We start from the raw sequence: 21,284 nt of genomic DNA on the forward strand, positions 1-21,284 counted from the left end.
CAGCGATGGGCAAAGCCAGGCTTCGTCAAACTGAAACATTGGAAGCATTTGTGTGTCTTGAAGATGCTGTTCTGTTAAACGGGGACACAGACGAGCCCAGCACAGTTCACAACACAACTACAGACACACAATAAATCAGTTTAGTCAAACAGAACAGACTGCTGTGTTTACTGTAATAAGCACACAGGTTTGCAGCTGTTTGTTGGCTTCTGCTTTCTTCTCCCCTCTTTTCACTCCTGATGCTTTTATATGTCACTACTGCATGTCCTTAACTTTTGTCTTGTCTCTCCTTAGTTTGTTTTGTTCTTGTCTCTCTGAGCTCATCTCTTCTCTTTCCCCTCACCCTTCAACCAGTCATGGTAGATGCTCCTCCTGGAGCCTGTTTTCACTGGGAGGATCTTTGTGTCAAAGGGAGTTCTTCTTCCCACCATCACCAAGTGCTGCTCACAGTGGATTGTCTGATTGTTGGGGCTTTCACTCTGATATTGGAGGCTGTTACCTTACACTGTGGATGTAAATGAATAGATGTTATTATATGTGACAAACAGAAAATGATTGTTGACAGATGGATTGTTGTTTTGTGTGTCTGCAGTCTGTCAGGCTGTCTAATCACAGAGGAAGGCTGTACCTCTCTGGCCTCAGCTCTGAGCTCCAACCCCTCCCGTCTGAGAGAGCTGGACCTGAGCTACAATCATCCAGGTGACTCAGGAATGAAGCTGCTGGATGATGGACTGAAGGATCCAGGCTGGAGACTGGAAACTCTCAGGTATGAAGAATGTCTGATAGAGGAGGAAGAAGAGGAAACATTTTATGTGTCCTTCACTCACTTCCTGTTTATTTCCTGCAGATGAGACGTGAACAATCACACATTTTCAGGGACAGACACACTAGTCTAGCTGGATAGTACATGGATATTTATGTAGGGGCTCTCCAAGGAGTCTGTTTGCAGTAACATTAGTCGTAACTGGCTAACTTTTTATTCATCATCTGGATAGATCTCTATGTTTAATGGTGCAGTTGTTTTAAGGAAACTCCTCTTCCTCTCTTTCAACCTGATTCAGATCAGGTCTCTGTACAGAGACAGACCTAGCCTGTTAAGCCGTAAAAGGTCTTTCTGAGCTTCCTCATGTTTTTTGGTCTTTTTTGTGACTGGATCAGTGAAATGTGGTTGGAGTGTGGTGAAACGTAGTATTTTGGAATCGGTGATAGGGGCATAAGAAGCTAGAACACATTTGACCTAGCTTACCACAAACACTGGAAGCAGGAGAAACTGTTGGCCTAGCTTGATCAAAAGAGTTAAATCATTATTAACGTTTAATAACCAGAACTGTGGTTAAAATCCACAGAGAAATGATAAGTCATGCTAAAAATTGAATTAAAAGTAGACTTAAATAAAGAAGCACTGTTGCATGTGAGATGAAAAAAATCCAGCTGTAGTTGAGCAGTAATAAACCCTTCATGTTCCAGCTGTGCCAGTGTGGCTTCAAAGTGAGGGCGTCTGATTTTGTTAGACACCTGTTTCTATGACTCCTCTCTTCTTCTGTCCCTCCCTTGGCTCCTCTGCTCACATCTCTGGTGGGCGGAGCTAAGATGTGAGGAGAGCAGTGGAGGATGTAGAAAGTGAGAAATGAGAAAGGGTTACAGACTGAAAAGCTTGATGACCTTAGGCAGGACTGTGGGACAGATAGTAAATGTATCATGTTTTAATTAAGCGAGCGAGATGAAGAATGATGGTGGAGATGGACTACATACACAGGAGCCTGACCCTGAAATGCTTTGTATGAAAGGTGAAATAATACTGAGGACAGGTGAAAGATTGAGAGGCACGTGAGGAAGACTTCTTTCTAATCTTTCATTTGTTAACACATCCGAAATCTACTCATTTATTGGTGGATAATCCACTGAAATGTTTTAATACACAAGTTCATGTGATTTCTGTGTGCTGATAACATTCAGTCTGTTCTGTATGAAAACATGTACACCTAAAGCTGGGCAGACACTGTGCGATTTTCAAACTGCACGATTGACTCGCAGGGGTTAGAAGTTCATAGGTCACGATGCAGGTCTTCACTATACGTCTTCACGATGCTCTGATCGACCCGAGTGCTCACACTGTGCGTCCATAAAATGAAGGTTATAACAGAAAATCTGTCGCTCGCTCTCCCTCTCTGTCTTTCACTCACACAGACACACCACCACCATCAACTTTGCTAAATTGCTAATGAAAAACATGATCAGGCAGCTGTGATTGAGCAGCATGTAAATCCAACTATGTTCACGGTTGCTGTGGTCGTGATAATTTTGTGAAGCCACATCGAAAAGGCTCGGATGAGCTTTCCAAAGTTCTACAAGTTGTGCCTCCATCGCTTGTGTCCAGATCACACGCTGCACTGCCGTGCTGTGCCGTCTTTTTCACTGACATTTGTGTTTGTGCGTGTGCAGTGTGACGAACTGCAGTGACACCCTCACGACGGTCACGAGGATTTCAAACAGGTTTGAAATCCTCGCGACCGATGATCTGGAGCTGGTCGTGAGGTGTTAATCGCGTCTCGTTAACCCACGTATACTACACGATGCACGACGCACGATGAAGGCAAAAATCGGGCCGATTGCCAAAACGGTTGCACGACTCAAAAATCGGCTCAAAATGGGCCAAAAATCGCACAGTGTGAGCCCAGCATTAGGCAGTATCATTAGAAGACATAGCATACATTTTCACTGCTATGCAGATGACACCCAGCTCTATCTGTCCATGAAGCCAGATAACACACACCAATGAGTTAAACTGCAGGAATGTCTTAAAGACATAAAGACCTGGATGGCCGCTAACTTTCTGCTTCTTGATTCTGATCAAACTGAGGTTATTGTACTCGGCCCTGAAAATCTTAGAAATATGGTATCTAAGCAGATTCTTACTCTGGATGGCATTACCTTGGCCTTCAGTAACGCTGTGAGGAACCTTGGAGTCATTTTTGACCAGGACACGTCCTTCAACGCACATATTAAACAAATATGTAAGACTGCTTTCTTTCATTTGTGCAACATCTCTAAAGTTAGAAATATCCTGTCTCAGAGTGACGCTGAAAAACTAGTTCATGCATTTATTACTTCCAGGCTGGACTACTGTAATTCATTATTATCAGGATGTCCAAAAAACTCGCTGAAAAGCCTTCAGCTAATCCAAAATGCTGCAGCAAGAGTCCTGACATGGACTAGAAAGAGAGAGCATATTTCTCCTGTTTTGGCTTCCCTTCATTGGTTCCTGTTAAATCCAGAATTGAATTCAAAATCCTGCTCCTCACATACAAGGTCTTAAATAATCAGGCCCCATCTTATCTTAATGACCTTGTAGTACCATATCACCCTATTAGAGCACTTGGCTCTCGCTCTGCAGGCCTACTTGTTGTTCCTAGAGTATTTAAAAGTAGAATGGGAGGCAGAGCCTTCAGTTTTCAGGCCCCTCTTCTGTGGAACCAGCTTCCAGTTTGGATTCAGGAGACAGACACTATCTCTACTTTCAAGATTAGGCTTAAAACTTTCCTTTTTGCTAAAGCATATAGTTAGGGCTGGACCAGGTGACCCTGAATCCTCCCTTAGTTATGCTGCAATAGACGTAGGCTGCCGGGGGATTCCCATGATGCATTGAGTTTTTCCTTTCCAGTCACCTTTCTCACTCACTATGTGTTAATAGACCTCTCTGCATTGACTCATATCTGTTATTAATCTCTGTCTCTCTTCCACAGCATGTCTTTATCCTGTCTTCCTTCTCTCACCCCAACCAATCACAGCAGATGGCCCCGCCCCTCCCTGAGCCTGGTTCTGCCGGAGGTTTCTTCCTGTTAAAAGGGAGTTTTTCCTTCCCACTGTCGCCAAAGTGCTGCTCATAGGGGGTCATATGATTGTTGGGTTTTTCTCTGTACCTAATATCATAGGATATACTGTACAATATAAAGCACCTTGAGGTGACTGTTGTTGTGATTTGGCGCTATATAAAACTGAATTGAATAATAAGTCTGTTCCTGCTGTTAGTTAGCAGTGGGGGGTGTTTGGTGGAGACAAGGCCTCTTTCTGTGACAGATTAGAGGATTCAAACCAATCAGATGACAATATTCACATGACTCAACTCTTTGAAGTGTATTTGTGAAAATGTTGGACTGTTCCTCAGTGTGTAACAGTGTGTGTGTGTGTGAGAGCCATGTAATGTCCATGTGTGCATGCTGACTGTGCTGCTCTGACCCCCCTCCTCCTTTCAGGGTGGAGCCTGCTGGAGAACAATGGTTGACACCAGGTCTGAGGAAGTGTAAGTGTGTTTTTAATGGGATTCATGAAAACAAAGCAGCACACATTCAACCATCTTCATCATGTCAGGAGTCATCATCAAAGTGTCAATCAATGAACAGATGATGGATCAATAACTGCAGCTGGATTGTGTTTGTTCTCTCCATCAGATTCCTGTCAACTCACAATCGACACAAACACAGTGAACACAAAGCTCCAACTGTCTGACAACAACAGGAAGGTGACACATGTGGAGAAGGTTCAGTCATATCCTGATCATCCAGACAGATTTGATGTTCGTCCTCAGCTGCTGTGTAGAGATGGTCTGACTGGTCGCTGTTACTGGGAGGTCGAGTGGAGAGGAGGGGTTTTTATATCAGTGAGTTACAGAAGCATCAGAAGGAAAGGAGGCACTAATGACTGTGTGTTTGGATGGAATGATCAGTCCTGGCATTTGTTTTGCACTCGTGGCGATCAGGTGTGGCACAATAGCAGGAAATTCTCCTCCTCCTGTGTCTCTAACAGAGTAGCAGTGTATGTGGACTGTCCTGCTGGCACTCTGTCCTTCTACAGAGTCTCCTCTGACACTCTGATCCACCTCCACACCTTCAACACCACATTCACTCAAACTCTTTATCCTGGGATAGGGCTTGACTTCAACCACCATGGTTCCTCAGTGTCCCTGTGCTGAGTTGAGTTTAAAGAGTAGGCGTAGGTTTTGATTATCGATTTATCGACTAAAATCGATTCTACCTTGGATAACGTGATATCGATTCATTAAAATCCTGAATTGATTTTTTTTAAATATAAATTTATTTTGCTTGAAATGCCAGAATCTCAGGTTAAACCTCACACATTTTCAACAACCACCAAGCAGCACTGATTCTGATCTGTCGGCAGGTCCGCGCTTTGTGTTTACGCCCTTTTTGCGCTGATTCTAATTCGCTTATTACCCACAAGTCTACCGTTGTTTACAACGGTGTCGGCCGCTGTTCTTTTCCTTTTACTTCTGAAAAGAAAACCTAATTTCTGCTTTTTCAACACTTACAAATGTAAATGTTTTAAGATGATACAAAATTGCAAAACTCTCAGCTGTGTCTGTAATCAAACCTCTGTAACTTTGCTCTGCTTCACTTCAGCAGCATCAGGTCATGTTCACATGTTGATTAATGGTTTTCTTTCGTTTTTGATGTACTGCAGAATATTTTTATAAAATCCAGGCTAGGAAAATCTCCTTCATGTTTTTCTGTGTTTTATCTTCAGCTACTTTGACACAAAGGCATCTGCTGTGATGCTCACACCTGTGATAAAGTATTGCAAGTGTCAGCTTTCTTTTTATAGATATAAAAATATGTAAATGTACTGATACGTGATCTGAATTATAATATTTCTGACTGAGGCAAATTTCCCCGAATCGAATTGATTCTAGAAATCATTGCCGATATCCAGCACGTTTTGTTTCTCTGAAGCTCAGTTCACACATTTATTTTGGGAGTCATTAAGCAGATAAACATTATACTCATACATTTCAATATGTGACTTACTGCTGTGTTTGTTATATTTTGTATTGATGCAGCATTTTTTTGGTTTTATGTGTGGCTTTGCCAACAGTTTCACACTTTATCCTTATTAAATGATTCAACTCAACACATTGGCCTGTTCCTTGCGTTTTGATTAGGAGAGTCTGTATAGCTGAGTCTATGTTCACGAGGACAGAGCAAGTCTTTTTGGCTGGAAGATGAAGGAAATGAGAAAATAAGAGGATGTGGATCCATGCTCAATCATCCAAGTAAGTAAACCCCTAAAATTTTATTCTGTTCATCTGGATGTAACGCTACATCTAGATGAACAGAATCAACTTTTGGGGAAGATGATGTGGAGACTTTATTGCTCACAGCACTCAAGTATGTTTTAGCAAATACTTTTTCCTCCTTCTGATTGCATGTGTGAGGCTGTTTCAGCTGCTCAAAAATTCAGTGCAATGCACATTTAGACTCATGTCTAAAATGAAATATAGGGAGAAAACACTGCTGTGGTTGCTGTGGTGAGCACACAGGGCTTTCCTGTTCCCGTTTTCTGATCTTGGTGTCCCAGATGATCATCTCTATGTGATCCTCCATGTGAAGCTGATGGAAGCAGTCTGCAATGTTTGAGCTGCTTTCACTTCATCTTTTCATTCACTTTTACACTGCTGCACTCACTTCAACCCAGAGGTCACCTCACACTTTCTCCTTATCATCTTTTTGATGGACAGGGTGGTAAAAATTCCCTCATGATGTCATTTTATCTCTATTTGAATTCATGTTTTCAATCAAAGCTGTTCAACAGCAAACAGAGTGAGCATTTCTTAGACTGCTGAGAGAAATGAGGAGCACAAACATTGACTGTGAGCTCACCAAGACACATTCACACTTGGTTTGTCTTCACAGAGAAAAACACACTTCCTGCTGCTGATGTTTCACAATAAGAAATAGGAAAAGCAGTAAAAACATTTGATTAAATTGGGAGAAATGTCGTAATGAATCTAGTATTAAAGTAAGAGTGTACAACTTGTATAAGGAGTATTTAATACATGTGGATGTGCCATTTCCATGGTGATGAAGCACCCTCATCAGAAGTTACGTCACTGAGCGTCTAGTCCTGCTTCACTGACAGGCTTCTGGACTGTTCCATAGAAACTGTCAGTAACTACAACTCTCCACATACAATAATACTATCATGCAGTTCCTTACTGTGACCACCTGAGGGCAGTAAGCTGTCATCAGTCAGTATCTCTCTGCTGACAGTGTTTCTATCAGTTTAATAATATCTGTGTTCACATATAATGGTTTAATTATTTATATAGCACATTTAATTACAACAGGAGCGTTGACCAAAGTGCTGTACAAGAATACAACATACATAATAAAACAACATATAGAGCGTATGATGAATATTAGTGCTGAAATGCTGCAGTGAATGTGTCCTAATGTCACTCCAGGACACCGCCCCTTCAGGCCTGAACTTGCCCACCCCTGCCGCATGATCTAATGTTGCTGTGTGGTACACTGCTGACTGCATAAACCATAGAAAACTGTGATTCTCTGACAGTGATGACAGCTTCAGATCTGCTTTGTGCACAATGTTGTTGGACTTCCTTAGTCCAACACCCCAAACAGTCAGAAAAGTCTTGATATTTACAAAACTGTGGTCACCTCCTTTCATGTGGAACATGAAACCAGTGGCATCGGCCTTAAAATGCGGCCTTTAAGGCTGCAGAACCTGAATTGGGATACAGCCTTAATGTCTGCTGGTGGACAGGAAGTAGTTTTTGTAGTGGCACAAATCATTTGTGTGCTATCTTATTGTATATGCACCTGATTGTTGTGGAAACACTTTCAAGTATTTGTACATTTAATACCTGAGTTTGCTTCATTTCATGTAAAGCTTGTATATAAATTTGGTATTTGGAAAGATTTTGGACGTGAACAGTTTCTCTAAGTTCTAAAAATGATTCATTAAACATGTTTGTGGTTTTCACAGTAAAAATCAGACTTTTCTACTGTCAGCTGGGAGGACTTGAGTGAGCCTCCAAACATGGCTGCTGCTTAGTTTTCCACCTGTGTTTACGTCCAAAGCTCCACACCTCTGTAAACACCTGTATGTTTCAGCTTTTTAATTTAGCAGCTGTGACATCAGAGATTGTAGGGGAGTAACAGCCACACCCACAGGTGAGTTTCCCACCTGCACTGTGTTGGTCACAAGGTTCTGGGCTTTTAAGTGGAGGGTGGAGCTTGTGAGTGATGGAAGCTGAGAGCTGTGTTTGCACATGCTCAGTGTGACAGGATGTTAGCTGCTGTGAAAGCTGAATGCTCTCTGGTAAGAAGTGATGTCACACATTAGGATGACTGTACTCTCTGTCAGAGTACCAGGGCCTCGCTTTGACCACATGACCCTCAGTACACAGCATGATGTCAGCTGTAAACAGGAAGCAGAGGAGCAGGACTGAGGTAAACCTCTGAGGGGTAAAACTGAGACTGAGCTCCAGATGTTTCCACATGTTTCTGCTCTGCGTGTGTTTGATGATTATTTCAGGTATAGATGATGGAATATGACCAGTCTGATGTGAGCCTGCTCCTCTGACAGCGCCTCTCTGTGCTGCCCCCTGCTGGCTTTGATCATTACTGACTGAGTCCTTGCTGCCACTTTATTAGATACAGCTTGCTAACACAGGCTCAGACCTGCTTTGCCTTCAGAGCTGCTTTAAATCTTCATGGCTCAGATTCAGCGAAGTGCTGGAAACATCCCTCAGAGTCATGTGATCAGTGACGTCTGCTTCAGCACTGACAGATAGAAAAGTGCATCCACAAAAACAGGATATATAATAATAATAATCAAATGCTGATTTTCAGCTTTTCGGACCTTTGTCTGGTGCTAATCCAGCTCTGTTTGTAAACGGACCAATGTTTACTCAGGAGCACAACTGAGATAATCCATCGACAGTACGAGGTTAGTCATTATTGCTGCATGGGCTGGACTGTAGTTACATTGTAAGGATTCAAAAACTAAGCTTTAAAATGAAGATTGGTAATAAAAACATTGATTGTTGCCTTTTTTAGAGGCTCGTTCAGGTTAAATAGAACGAGAATAAAGTGAATAGTGAATAAAGCACAGAGATCGGTTTGAGTAAAGTCTGATTTCTTTATTCATGTTCAGGGCCCTGTTTCAGGAAGCCGGTTTAGAAAACTCAGAGTGAAAAACGATACGCAGGGTTGAGTAACCCCGAACTGTCCAACTCGGAATATTCGGTTTCAGAAAGGCTGATAACAATTAGTTCAGTCAACGCGGAGTTGCTTTAACCCCAAGTGAAGCGCGCGGACGAGGATACATAAAGCCCTGATAAGCGGAGCACAGATTAAGCGAGTCACCATGGAGACGGAGGGAAAGAAGGCGCGGTCAATGTATTTCACAGCGCTTGAGGCCGAAATTCTGATGGCAGCATATGCCGATAACATGCAAATTCCACGGAAAAAAGTAACACAGCCTCAGCTGCAAAAGAAAGTGAGCATGCATGGCAAAACATAGCCGACAGAGTCAATGCGTGAGTGTTAATTTAAACATTGATCTAGGGATTTCCACCCATTTAACACGTTATTTTATCATATGTTATTTTATTTGTTATTTTATACATTTTATTTTGTGACGTGATGTGAGCGCAGGTGCAACCCAACAGGCCCCAAACGTTCCTGGCAGCAAGTAAAAATGAAATATAAAAATATAGTCCAAACAGGTAAGGTGTAATTGTATTATGAGCCATAGTGCTTGGTCTGTTTGTCCCATGTAAATCAATTGCAGTTAGAGGCTACATTAATTTTCTGTCTGTAAGCACTTATTGAAATTATCTGAGCACATTACAAGTACATATTTGCTTACTCTGTATGCTCAAATGTGGCCCGTTATAGCCAACAGAAAAAAAGCGGAGGCCCGAAAAACAGGTGGGGGTCCTCCACCACCACCACTCACAGAGGCTGAGCAGTTGGCCCTCAGCCAAAACAGTGGGCGCCCTGTGGCCGAAGGCATCTCTGCGGGGACATCCTCTGAGTCAATAACCCCGCAAGACACAAGTGCCTACATAGGGGGTAAATTCAAAATAATACATGATGTGCATACATCCTTTCTTCACAGTCACCTTTGCAGTGCTACTCATTCATTTGATAAACTCTTTACCATAATGAATTATTTTGTAGTGAAGTTATTTTCCTACTGATTTTGCCTTGCCTCAGTCTTGGTTGTCTTTGAGAGCATAATGACAATGAAGTGTAAGGTGATTGGTATGTTTGTTAATTGTCATTTGGTCCCTTGTAAGTTATAAGTGACCTGTATAAACCTCATATTCTATCAGTTGATGGTGGTGGTGTACTGCATCTGGTGCAGCCTCCTGTTGAGCCAGACCAACATGCAGTTGTGAGTAATACTCCACAGATTATATGAGTTTACAGTAGAACAGCAATGTTGTTTATTTCTTTACTACAGGAAAATAATGAAGAAACATTGACAGCTGTTACAGAGGAGGAAGCAACAGAGACACTTTATGAGGTTTACATCTTTTAATACTTTGTGTACAGGAAATACAGGCGACCAATAAAGCCAGTTGAACAAAAAATCTGTTTATTCTTCTTTCAACATGTTGAGGTGATGGGTCAAAGGAAATGATTGTGACATATGGTGTCTCTGACTGCGCTTCCATCTTGTATGTCCGTGGGAGGGTCAGGATGTTCATGGTTTGGATCACTGCTGTTTGGTTCAGAAGGACAGTGTTCTCCTCTAATTGTGGCAATGTTGTGAAGAATCACACATTCCACAATAATGTCACATGCCCTTTCTGGGGTGACCCTGAGTCCTTGCAGGCACTGGAACCGGGCCTTAAGCATTCCGATAGTCATTTCAATTCTGGCTCTTGTCCTGCAATTAGCCAGATTATTTCGCTGCTGTGGGCCCGGTTCAGGGTCAGGGTAAGGGGTAAGCAAATAGGGTAAACATGGATACCCCCTATCACCAAGCAAGTAGCCAGTGAACTCTCCTAAGACAGAAGGATACACTTCAGTTCAAATGTCCCTGAAGCAATTGGTCTTTATATATTTTAAAGTATTCTCAACTCACCATGTCCAAATTTTGTGCTCAGTGTACATTCACGGAATATTTGTGTGTCATGGACAGAGCCTGGCTGCTTGGCTTCCACATTTGTGATAATGTTGGCAGCATCACATATGATCTTCACAGTGCAGAGAACACAAATTAGCATCCATTACTATGATGAAATAATCTGTTAGTTTGAAATGCTACAGGGAACTATGTACCTGTACATTAATGCTGTGGAAAGACTTCCTGTTCACATAGTCTCCTTCATTTACTGAAGGAGCAATAATTGGAATGTGAGTACCATCTATACAGCCAATCACGCCTGGGAACCCTGAAAATAAATGTAAAATTTAAGTAGTAGTTCAAGTATCACCACATCATAAATTAAGTTTTGGTCATCCTGATACCTACAACTTTGTGGCATCCCTCTTTGATAAATCTTGTGGGTCTATGACCGGGGAACACCACAAACGAGTACAGGAGACGTTTCAGTGCAACTGTAACATTCCTGACTGCCCGACAGACGGTAGCCTTGGAAACGTGCTCAGCGTCACCAATATTATACAGAAAGCTCCCGTTTGCAAAAAAACGAAGTGCAATACAAATAATACGTACAGAACTGAGAGGATGTCCGCGATGTGTCACATGCGTAATATATGGCCTGAGGATGTTATTCAAATAACTTATAGATTGTGCTGAGAAACGGCAACGTTCGCACAGACAATCATCAGGAAATGATAAAATGTCCAAACGCGCTCTGATCACTCTCTCCCGGCAGAGAGCTCTGCGGAGAATTTGGGCTTCACGATCTACTGGCTCTTCAAGGAAGGGGCACGCCATGTCTGACACTTCCTACAGTCAGGTTTCCGACAAAGGGGCGGAGACAGTCAGGGTTAGTTGAAGTAAACCTGCTAGGGGGCAGGTTAGCTTCACGGAGTGTGTCGTCATAGTGACTCACTCAGGCTTCAGCTGAACTCGCTTTGTGAAACCGAAAACCCAGAGTTTTCGTTAACTCAGGGTATACTTACTCAGTTTTTCCACTAAACCGGCTTCCTGAAACAGGGCCCAGGACTCAGAAAACCATAAACCTCATATCTAAATTAATGCACAGGCAGAAACACATAATCAGTTTTTCCTCAGCAAGTATTCCCAGTGTGGAGTTTAGACAAATATTTTAATGCTATTATTCATAACCATCATCATTAATTATCATTTCATCAAAGCATTTATTGAAGCGGTTGGCCTTACGTTAAAACTTGTATTACAGGTGCAGTCATAATCATTTTCTACACACCTTGCATTTTGTGCTTATTTAAAGAGTTGAAGCTCAGTCAATTAATCGAGGGTCGTAAGCTTTGTTTGGCGCTATGTCCAGACCATCTCTTGTCTAAAGAACACACTTACAAACCACATATATCAGGTTATCCTTTATTCATTTATCCTTTTTATTAAGCTTTGAGCAGTGGCATTTTGGAAAAGCATTTATTCAATAGATTACACATGTTCTTAGTTCAGATGATTACACATATTACAGAGAGCCTCTGTCTGGTAAAAGGTCAGAAGCGTCAACGGGCGGGGTGAGGCTGAGTGCATTTTGAGGTCGAGACACACACACACACAAACAGTAGTTAGACTCATGTCTAGGTAAGAGTTCAAATAATAGTTTGCAAAAGCTTGTGACTGCAAAATTGTGTCTGCCTAAGGGACAGTTTGCTCCAGGAGATAAGCGAGAGTTAGAAGATTAACAGGAAGCAGCCTCGAGACGGAGAAGATGTCCTTTTAAATGTGTCAAAATTCATCAACAGAACATTTGTGGTTTTAAACTCATGCATGTGTTGTATCTGTTCGACGCATGAGGGGGCGTCATAAACAAAACCCCGATGTTATAAAAACAACTGCTTGTGTATCATTGGGCAGAGATCGATGCTGGTGTGTGCAGTGTTCATCTCCCCACGTGTGTGTTCATTAAAATCATTTGTTTGTCCAACTCTTCTGGACCATAGTTGTTTTTGTTCTCATCCTCAATATTTGAACCCGTAACACCAGCAAAACCAATAAGAGGTTATTAAATCCCTGAAATCTCCCATTGCAGCCTCACAGTTTAGAGATTATTTTGTAAAATGTTAAAACTCTATTTTTAAAGAACTACAGCTTTTAACTCCAGAGGATTTTGAATCATTTTGGTAAACTTAGGGTTAACCCTGAATTTACTGGACTATAAAGCTGGTTCACAAATTCAAACAGCTGCAGCTCAGAAGATTAAAACCTCAAACTGTCAGGAGCAGGTTCTGTTGTGTATGGATGAGTTTCACCCCAAAATCAACTGCAAGCATCTGTACTGATTTTGGTTTTCAGTGTCATTTTATTATTAAACTGCTTATTATTATTATCTGCTCAGAAATTAGTCTGCTGTGTTGGTGAGTCTACAGTAATATTGTAGGGTATTGAGAGGCTAAAGTGAAGCAATCTGACCATTTTCATAATTAATTTTGTTCCATGTTGTGTACTTCAACTTTCAGTGTTGCAACGCTGAATTTTGTCATGCTGGATTTAACAGTAACATCGTCAACTGTGTGAGTCAGATCATGACCATCAGCTTTTCCTCTCACAAACCCTCTCTCAGGACTGTAATACATCTTACGATAAAGAGCACTATCACAGTTTGTCTCCCTACCAAAGACTCCGACTGCGCACCAGTTAGAGTACAAGCGTTTGTCAAAAGGAACCGAGAACATGACGGCTATTTTCTTATCAGCTCTCTTTGCAGCTGTATCGTAGAGATCGTAGGTGAAGACTCCAACAGATCCACGCCCGGTGCTGCCAGAGAACAGAGTGTTGCCACATTCAGAAGGCTCAAGTTTGGCTGGCAATGGGATTTGGCAGCGTCCGCTAACAAGATGCAGACTGTTCAGAAAAGAGAAAAATATGAATTAATATTCTTATTCAAACAGGATCCATCCTCCTCCTAATGAGGCAGGTGATCAGTTTGTTTAGAGAAAGAAACATATAGCTGTGAGGCGATGTGCAGGCAGCTTCTCAGTTACAGTAAAAAACGTTTCAAAGACAAACATGTAACTTCCTATAAATGACTCTAATTTCAAGTGCTGATGTGTTAAGTGTTTGTCTCCGTTGCAGCTTTCTTTGCACAAACACAAGTGTTATGCTGCTGAGCTCGATTCTACTTGGTTTGATGTGAATGTATCTTACTTTTTATTCAGCAGCACTCACCTGCATGAAAGGTCAGTATGTATGAGTTTGTAAAAGAAAGTGAAAAAAATAGATTTAAACTGCTTGCAGTTAAGATATTTCACGTGTAGAAATTTGCTTTACAGTAACAGAAAGATGCTGCCCACTTTAGAAATCATGACTGTAACACTAAAGAACAAGTGTGCATTCACCTGGGCTCACAAAGGGTGTACCGGTCGCTCTTGTTTGTGATATAAATGGTGGACTGATGAGCACCCATGATGTCTGCAAACTGGAGAACAAAAAGAGAGAGAACAACATATTTCTGTCTGTGGAAGCATCTATACATCAGTGAGAACATGGCTAACGACAATGCACATAATACAAATGCCATCATAGTGTCTCAACAAAATCCAAGGTGTTCTGGATGTGGTGTTCAGAGCTGCCTTCCAACAGGCTGAGAATCGAAGCCAGAAACTAGGAGATGCTATAGGTGACTGAGTGGATCATACTCAAAAACAGCTGCAGAGTGCAGGGTCTGTGACATGATCGTGTCATTACGGAGGCAGATGAGACCATGGTCTCGTACGATGTTACATCTCTCTTCACTTGCATCCCAGTCACGGAAGCGTTGGAGGTAGTTCCTAAGAGTTTACAGGATGACCCCAACCTCAGCAACAGGACCGCTCTCAGCATCGACCACGTGTGTTTGCTTTGGAACTGTCATCTTACATAAAAAGGTCAGTTCTACATCCATCATTGTCATCCACACCTTAGAGGTGTCTTAGAGCAGCGGTCCCCAGCCCCCGGGCCTCGGACCGATACCAGTCTGTGAGTCGTTTGGTACCGGGCCGCGAGAGACTCGGGTATGAAATCTATGGTTTTCAGGGTTTTTATCGGTGTTCAGCGTTATTTTGTTATCATTTTTTTCGTTTACTCGGTTTTCCTGGGTCTTTTCACTGTGTTATGAATAAATCTTATTTTTTTCGGTACCGGTACTAGTTTTATTTTGTTGTATTTATCCGCGACACCTTAAAGGCCGGTCCCTGAAAATATTGTCGGGCACAAACCGGTCCGTGGCACAGAAAAGGTTGGAGACCGCTGCTCTTAGAGGACTTCATAGGAAGGTTTCTGTGGTGGGCGAAAAACTCTCTCCAACGTAGAGGTCTGGGCATTCCTCGCTGCACTGTACAGCATACACCACATACACAGCATCATTTTTTTGTTCTATTATTTATTTATTTTTTAATTTTGAAATTGTCCTTTTTCCACTTTAGTTTGTTTTAGTTTTTTCCAAGTTTAGTTTGTTAACTCATTCACTGCCAGCCATTTTCAAATCAGGTAACTCCCCACTGCCAGGGTTTTTGAGCATTTTTACTCATTTTTGAAGAGCCACAGAAAACTGTGTGTTATGATCATATAAACGCTGAACCTACCAAAATGAAGAACAGACTCTCTTCTTTCATCCATAAAAAAAGCTTGTTTCTACCATTTTCCATTCTTTAGTAATCAGCTGTAGAAGAGAGGTGGGTTCCACCAAAAATGCCTGTTTTGACCAAAAAAAGGGAGAAAACGAGCTTTTTGTGAAAAATACATTTCAAGCAGAAAAGTGCCTTTGACACTAATATTTCTTGCTTTGTGACACCTCTAACATATAAAATAGTTTTTCACTTCTATAAAACAGAAATAACACTGAGAAAGGTTGTGTTTTATCAAAACAATTTATTTACAAATATATGAAAAAATAAAATGTACATAGTGAAACATTTATTTCTAGCCCCTCCCATTGAAAAACGTAATTGACGTCTATAGACGTCAATGGCAGTGAATGAGTTAAGATCCGCATTAGCTCATGCAATAACAGTAGCTACTCTACCTGGGGTCCGAGAAATGTTTTAAAAAACATACATAAAACGTGTACTACATAAAAGACAAAGAAAATGCTCAAAAGCAGCAGAACAATTGAAAACCAACATCTTCACATTAAACACATCTTAATTGTTTCAAATAAACATTTATATGACTCACTTTTGCTTTATAAATTATTAACTTATTAACAAGGGCCCGACATGCTCATCACCTAAAATGTCAACAACCAAACAAAAATAACCAATTCTAAGGATTATTTATGTGTAAATATATAATGTCTCAATTTTTTTGTGTTCATTCCTAAGATCAAAAACTGTGGAAGTGAATTCCTCTATGCTGCACTGTCCTCTGCATTTGGTTAGTTTGACAACCAGGTAACTTTAAACTGAACATAGTTTAAATTGAATGGCCAGTTTAAAATTAAACAAACTGCTTTGATTTGAGAAATTTGGAACTTTTATTTCAGTGGTGCTTGAACAAATTATTGTACAATGATCTAAATGTGACAAAAATAATGTTTACTACTATTATATTACTCTATTAGAAATGCATTTTCTGCGGTGCTTTGCAATGGCAACACTCCTGTCCATTGTCAATAATTGATTTATGTGACTGTCCAATTTAACATACTGTTAACAGTTAAACTGAGAAACTTTGTCTCAGAGACCTGTTCAATGACAGAACCTCCCACTGTCAAATACGAATGTGATTCAATATAACATTTGACATTGAATCACCTGCGTGTAGGACAATGGTGGAGTTTTCTAAAGCAAAAGGAAAATCATTTGTGGAAATAAAAGTGACCCTCAAAGCGCTTTACAATGCCACTATTCATTCACTCTCACATTCACACACTGGTGGAGGCAGCTACAGTTGTAGCCACAGCTGTCCTGGGGCAGACTGACAGAAGCTGCCATATGGCGCCATCGGCCCCTCTGGCCATCACCAGTAGGCGGTAGGTGAAGTGTCTCGCCCAAGGACACAACAACCAAGCCGGGGCTCAAACCAGCAACCTTCCAATTACAAGGCAAACTGCCAACTCTTGACCTACAATCGCCCATGGTAGGCCTAAATTGTGTTGTTGTGTTTGTGTGCGTTTGTGTGAATTAGTGCGGAGCAGGCGTGGTCTGTGGCACCGGTTGTGTTGTTATCATGGATTCCCGAGTAAGCAAGACTGCCTCACAGGGAGACGGCACATTCATTAAAAAAATAATAATAATCGCTCCGGGCAGAGCAAATCTTTTTGGATATTGCCATAAACAATGTGATTTTGAGGGTAAACTGGCTGCTGGAAAATGTCAAATGTTAGACGTTTTCTGAAAACACAGCGGCCTTGATGAGCATGCAGAGATGCCCACACCAGCAGCAGTTAAGATATGCCCTGATCAACGGCAGCCTGTGCTCCAGACCATAGATTTAACTGAGGTGGATAAATTCTAAAAGTAGTCTGCATCAAGCTTAGGGTTGCTCAAATTCAGTACAATGACATGTGAGATGAAGGAAAATAGGAAAATACCTAAACTAATGAAGTGCATAGAGGCACTTGACCTGTGTGAAAGCCTGTCATCCTATTATGTTGAGATGTAGAGCACAACTATAAAAACAAGCAATATGCTGAACCCTGTATACAAAAGCTAAAACTACAAGATGGAGAAGATGAATTAAATATTCAAATCTTTATCACTGTGCAAGTATTTGCGTCTTTTGTGCGGCGAACCAACCAACACTGTGTGAGGTTGCGTTGCGGTCACTTCTAAGCTGATGAGCAAGCTACACATTATCAGAGCAGAGGGCCGGATGCATCTGTGTGTGTGTCTTTTGCAATGGTAAAAATGCAGGCCAGGAGGAAACGCTGGGTCACATGACTATGTCGACTCTGCAAATGTAATCTTTTTAGCTGTCATTTTTCTCCGTGTTTGTGAATGTACCAGGGGTGTATTATTCATGAGTATTGCTCACAGAGAAAATGTGTATATACCTGCGCAGCGCTAACATTTGCATTCTCTTTTCTACAGCAGGGGGTTAATCATGTGATTTGATCATGTGATTTATAGCAGGACACACAACTGGTTAATGTTTTTTTCACAGGATTACTGGGTTTATGTGTGAAGGAAACTGTGTTTGATAGGTTTGTAGCTTGAACCCATCCGCTGGAACGTTGAAGACAATATAATTACACTGCTAAGCAAGACATGAAGTAGGCAAAGTTCTTCATGTTACTCGTGCACGGGAGAGACCGGACAGAGCGCCGTCCCTTCGCTTGACCCCAGTCGCTCTCGTCCGTCCTCCCATACCACTGTCCTTTTATTGAGGTTACATGAATATGCATAGGTTGATTAACATACGACGTCTACATACAAACAAAGAGTACCTTGCCTGTGTGTGTGTGTGTGTGTGTGTGTTGCTGATCAAAGGGTCAAACATCCTTGGTCAGGAAGAGGGTAGACTAGACCCCCCCCCGGTGAGGAAGTCCAGCAGTTCATCTAAACAGAAAAGCACTTAGACTAAAACAGACGTAGCTACGTTAATCCTACCATAAAACAATTAAGACAAGGTACGAACTTTCCCATGCTCCCAGGATATAGGTGTGCATTCTAGTGTGGAATACACACCAAGCCTCTGTAGCCTGTTAAAGATCACACAACTTATCACTACACAATTGATTATACACCTCTAAGCATCTATGGTTAAATATTTCTAAGCATAAATGACAATCAACAATACAAACTCTAACTGTGTTTACTGGCTATATGTTGGTTATGCAATTACACTATGTTGTTGAGAAAATGTGAATATTACAGGGGAACTGTGAATGCAGTGAGACATACTGTGTTTGAAACCAGTATTACTTCTTTTACAGCACAGTGTTAACGTTATGGCCTTTTTGCAGCACCTCTGGAATCTGTTGATCCAGGACTGACCTCCGGGATGCTTCGTGTGTTTTGCTGATGTTTGTTTCTCTCTAAGAGTGCTCGTGAAGGATTCAGCACAGACAGTGATGTTAGAGCAGAAGTGCAGTGATTGTGTGACATTTTTAGTGTTGGGCTCATTATCTGACTGCTGTCGAGTTCATAGTGATGACATGAGTGACTTGCTTAAGGAAAGTCACTGACTATGGCAATAATAGTGGTTTAATGATCTGACAAAACCTGCACATGATACTTAACTTTGATGCTGAATACTTTATTACTCTTATGATCTACAATTGTTTGCAAGTGTGAAGTTTGATTTAACCTCCAGATCTTTTCCAGGCAATGGTAGCGTGGATGCAGGCACCTGTGGAGCCAGGTGTTAAGCAAACCTAATATGCAACACATACTGACATCTTTTATTGCAGGGTTACAGGTCCGGAGTGGAGCTACTCCAGAGGAGGCGCCCTGATGTTGCCTGGGACATGAGCTAACTAACCTTTTTCTTTAAGAAAGGAATCGAGTTCTGCTGAGTTGACTCATGGGAGTGTCCGTGCATCAAGAGGAGGGGTCCAGAATTGACATGAAACTATGTTTTCTATGTCTTCTATGATTTAGCAGTGATTTGTGGGATTAACCGTTTATTTACGGGTATTAAACCTATACAAGTGGTGCATCCATGTTCGGTTTTGTTCTTTTCTCATAATCCTGGTAATCAAGGATGTTGTCATGGTCCGCGGCCCGGCGTCCGGGGTGCTGTTGGGATGCCCACGCCCACGGGCGTGGCTGCTAACCCCACACCTGCATCCCATCCCAGGCGATCACCAGGTGGACTATTTAATCCTGCCCTACCTGCTGCTCCACGCCAGTCCGTAGTCGCCTCTCAGCGGTAACGTACACCTGCGGGAAAAGCCCTTATGACAAATTATCCATCGGAACTAACACTGTTTTACCCTGTGTACTCAGATCACAACTCGGCGTTTTTACGAGCCACCTGCCTGTTCACCTGTCCGCCTGAGATTCGGATCACTATCAGCCTCGCCGCCTCGACCCCTTTTGGAGCTCCCCCCCCCCCCCCCCCCCCCCTCTGGTTCACTCAGCCCGGCTGTCACCGTAAGACGCATACTCCCCCTTCCCTCGTATGCTGCCTTTTTTCCGCACCCCTGTAATCTGTTTCTCCTTTTGTTTTGCAGCCTCCCACAGCCCCGCTCTCGGCGTTCCCTGCGCGGCTCACCTCCCCGGTCCTTCGGCTTTTTGGGTTCCACACGTTGTTTTTTCCGGCTACCCTCACGGGACACCTTTAGTTATAATAAAGTTTGCTTTCTTTATTCTCTCCTACCCTGGTGTGTGTGTTCTGCTTCTGGGTCCAGCTTGCGCACGGAACTTCGGTTCATGACAGATGTTAATTCATCTGAATTGCTCTCATTAGCTTCCATGTGTGCAGCTCTCAGCTGTTGAACAAGGTCAACGTCTTCCTGCTTTGTTTGTGCTTTTTTCATTTTTATTTTATTTTTATTTCATTTTCATTTCATTTACCATTTGGATGTAACAATTTTCCTTCGAGATTAATATTTTCTAAAAAGTATGTTTTACCAACCGTTGTTGACTAGTTTCTCAAACATGTCAAAGGCTGGCATTGTCTCGGTTTGCCGAGCCTTTGCACATGCTCAGTGTGTCTCGGAAGTCCAGGTGCCTCTGAACTGAAATGAATTTGCTCATTTCAATTTTTTGTCTTTTTTTTTTTTTTGAAAATAAATAGTTTTTGTTTAGTTTCTATTAGTTTCCATCTTTATTAATTATTATTGTATTTACAGTGTCAGAGGCTAGATTAAAGTACATTAATTCAGGTATTACAATTAAAACAGAACTCTTTGAAAGCGAAGAGACATCAAAAGTCTAAATAAATCTATATCTATCAAAAGTTCGTAAGCAAGGTTTTTGTTTGTTTTTTAACCCAACTAACACTACAAACTGAGGATATTTCCTCTAACACTGGGGCATTCACTATGGTGTTTTATAAATGCTGATGGAGTCATTGCATTTTGACTCTGTTAATTTAACCATGATCACTTTGCCCTGAACAAGTCCAAACATGTGGTACCTGGAATAAGTCTCAGCTGCTCATCTGAAAAATACTTATATCTTTCAATACTTAAAAAAAATGTATATATGGCAGCACGGTGGCACGGTGGTTAGCACTGTTGCCGCACAGCAAGAAGGTCCTGAGTTCAATTCCACCATCAGGCCGGGGTCTTTCTGTGTGGAGTTTGCATGTTCTCCCCGTGTTTGCGTGGGTTCTCTCCGGGTACTCCGGCTTCCTCCCACCGTCCAAAGACATGCAGCTTGTGGGGATAGGTTAATTGGTTAATCCAAATTGCCCATAGGTGTGAATGTGAGTGTGAATGGTTGTCTGTCCCTGTGTGT

The 21,284-nt window shown here is 41.8% G+C and overlaps 1 protein-coding gene across 1 annotated transcript in view; it reads left to right on the forward strand.

Moving 5' to 3' along the window:
- LOC113029742 (NLR family CARD domain-containing protein 3-like) overlaps nt 1-21,284 on the forward strand; it is a 97,783-nt gene that overhangs the window by 22,823 nt on the left and 53,676 nt on the right. The window contains exon 8 of the mRNA XM_026180733.1: nt 17,377-17,393. Coding sequence (XP_026036518.1) covers nt 17,377-17,393 — 17 coding nt within the window. The remainder of the gene's footprint in view (nt 1-17,376; nt 17,394-21,284) is intronic.

This window comes from Astatotilapia calliptera, chromosome 9, assembly GCF_900246225.1.
Source record: "Astatotilapia calliptera chromosome 9, fAstCal1.2, whole genome shotgun sequence".
Classification (NCBI taxonomy): domain Eukaryota; kingdom Metazoa; phylum Chordata; class Actinopteri; order Cichliformes; family Cichlidae; genus Astatotilapia; species Astatotilapia calliptera.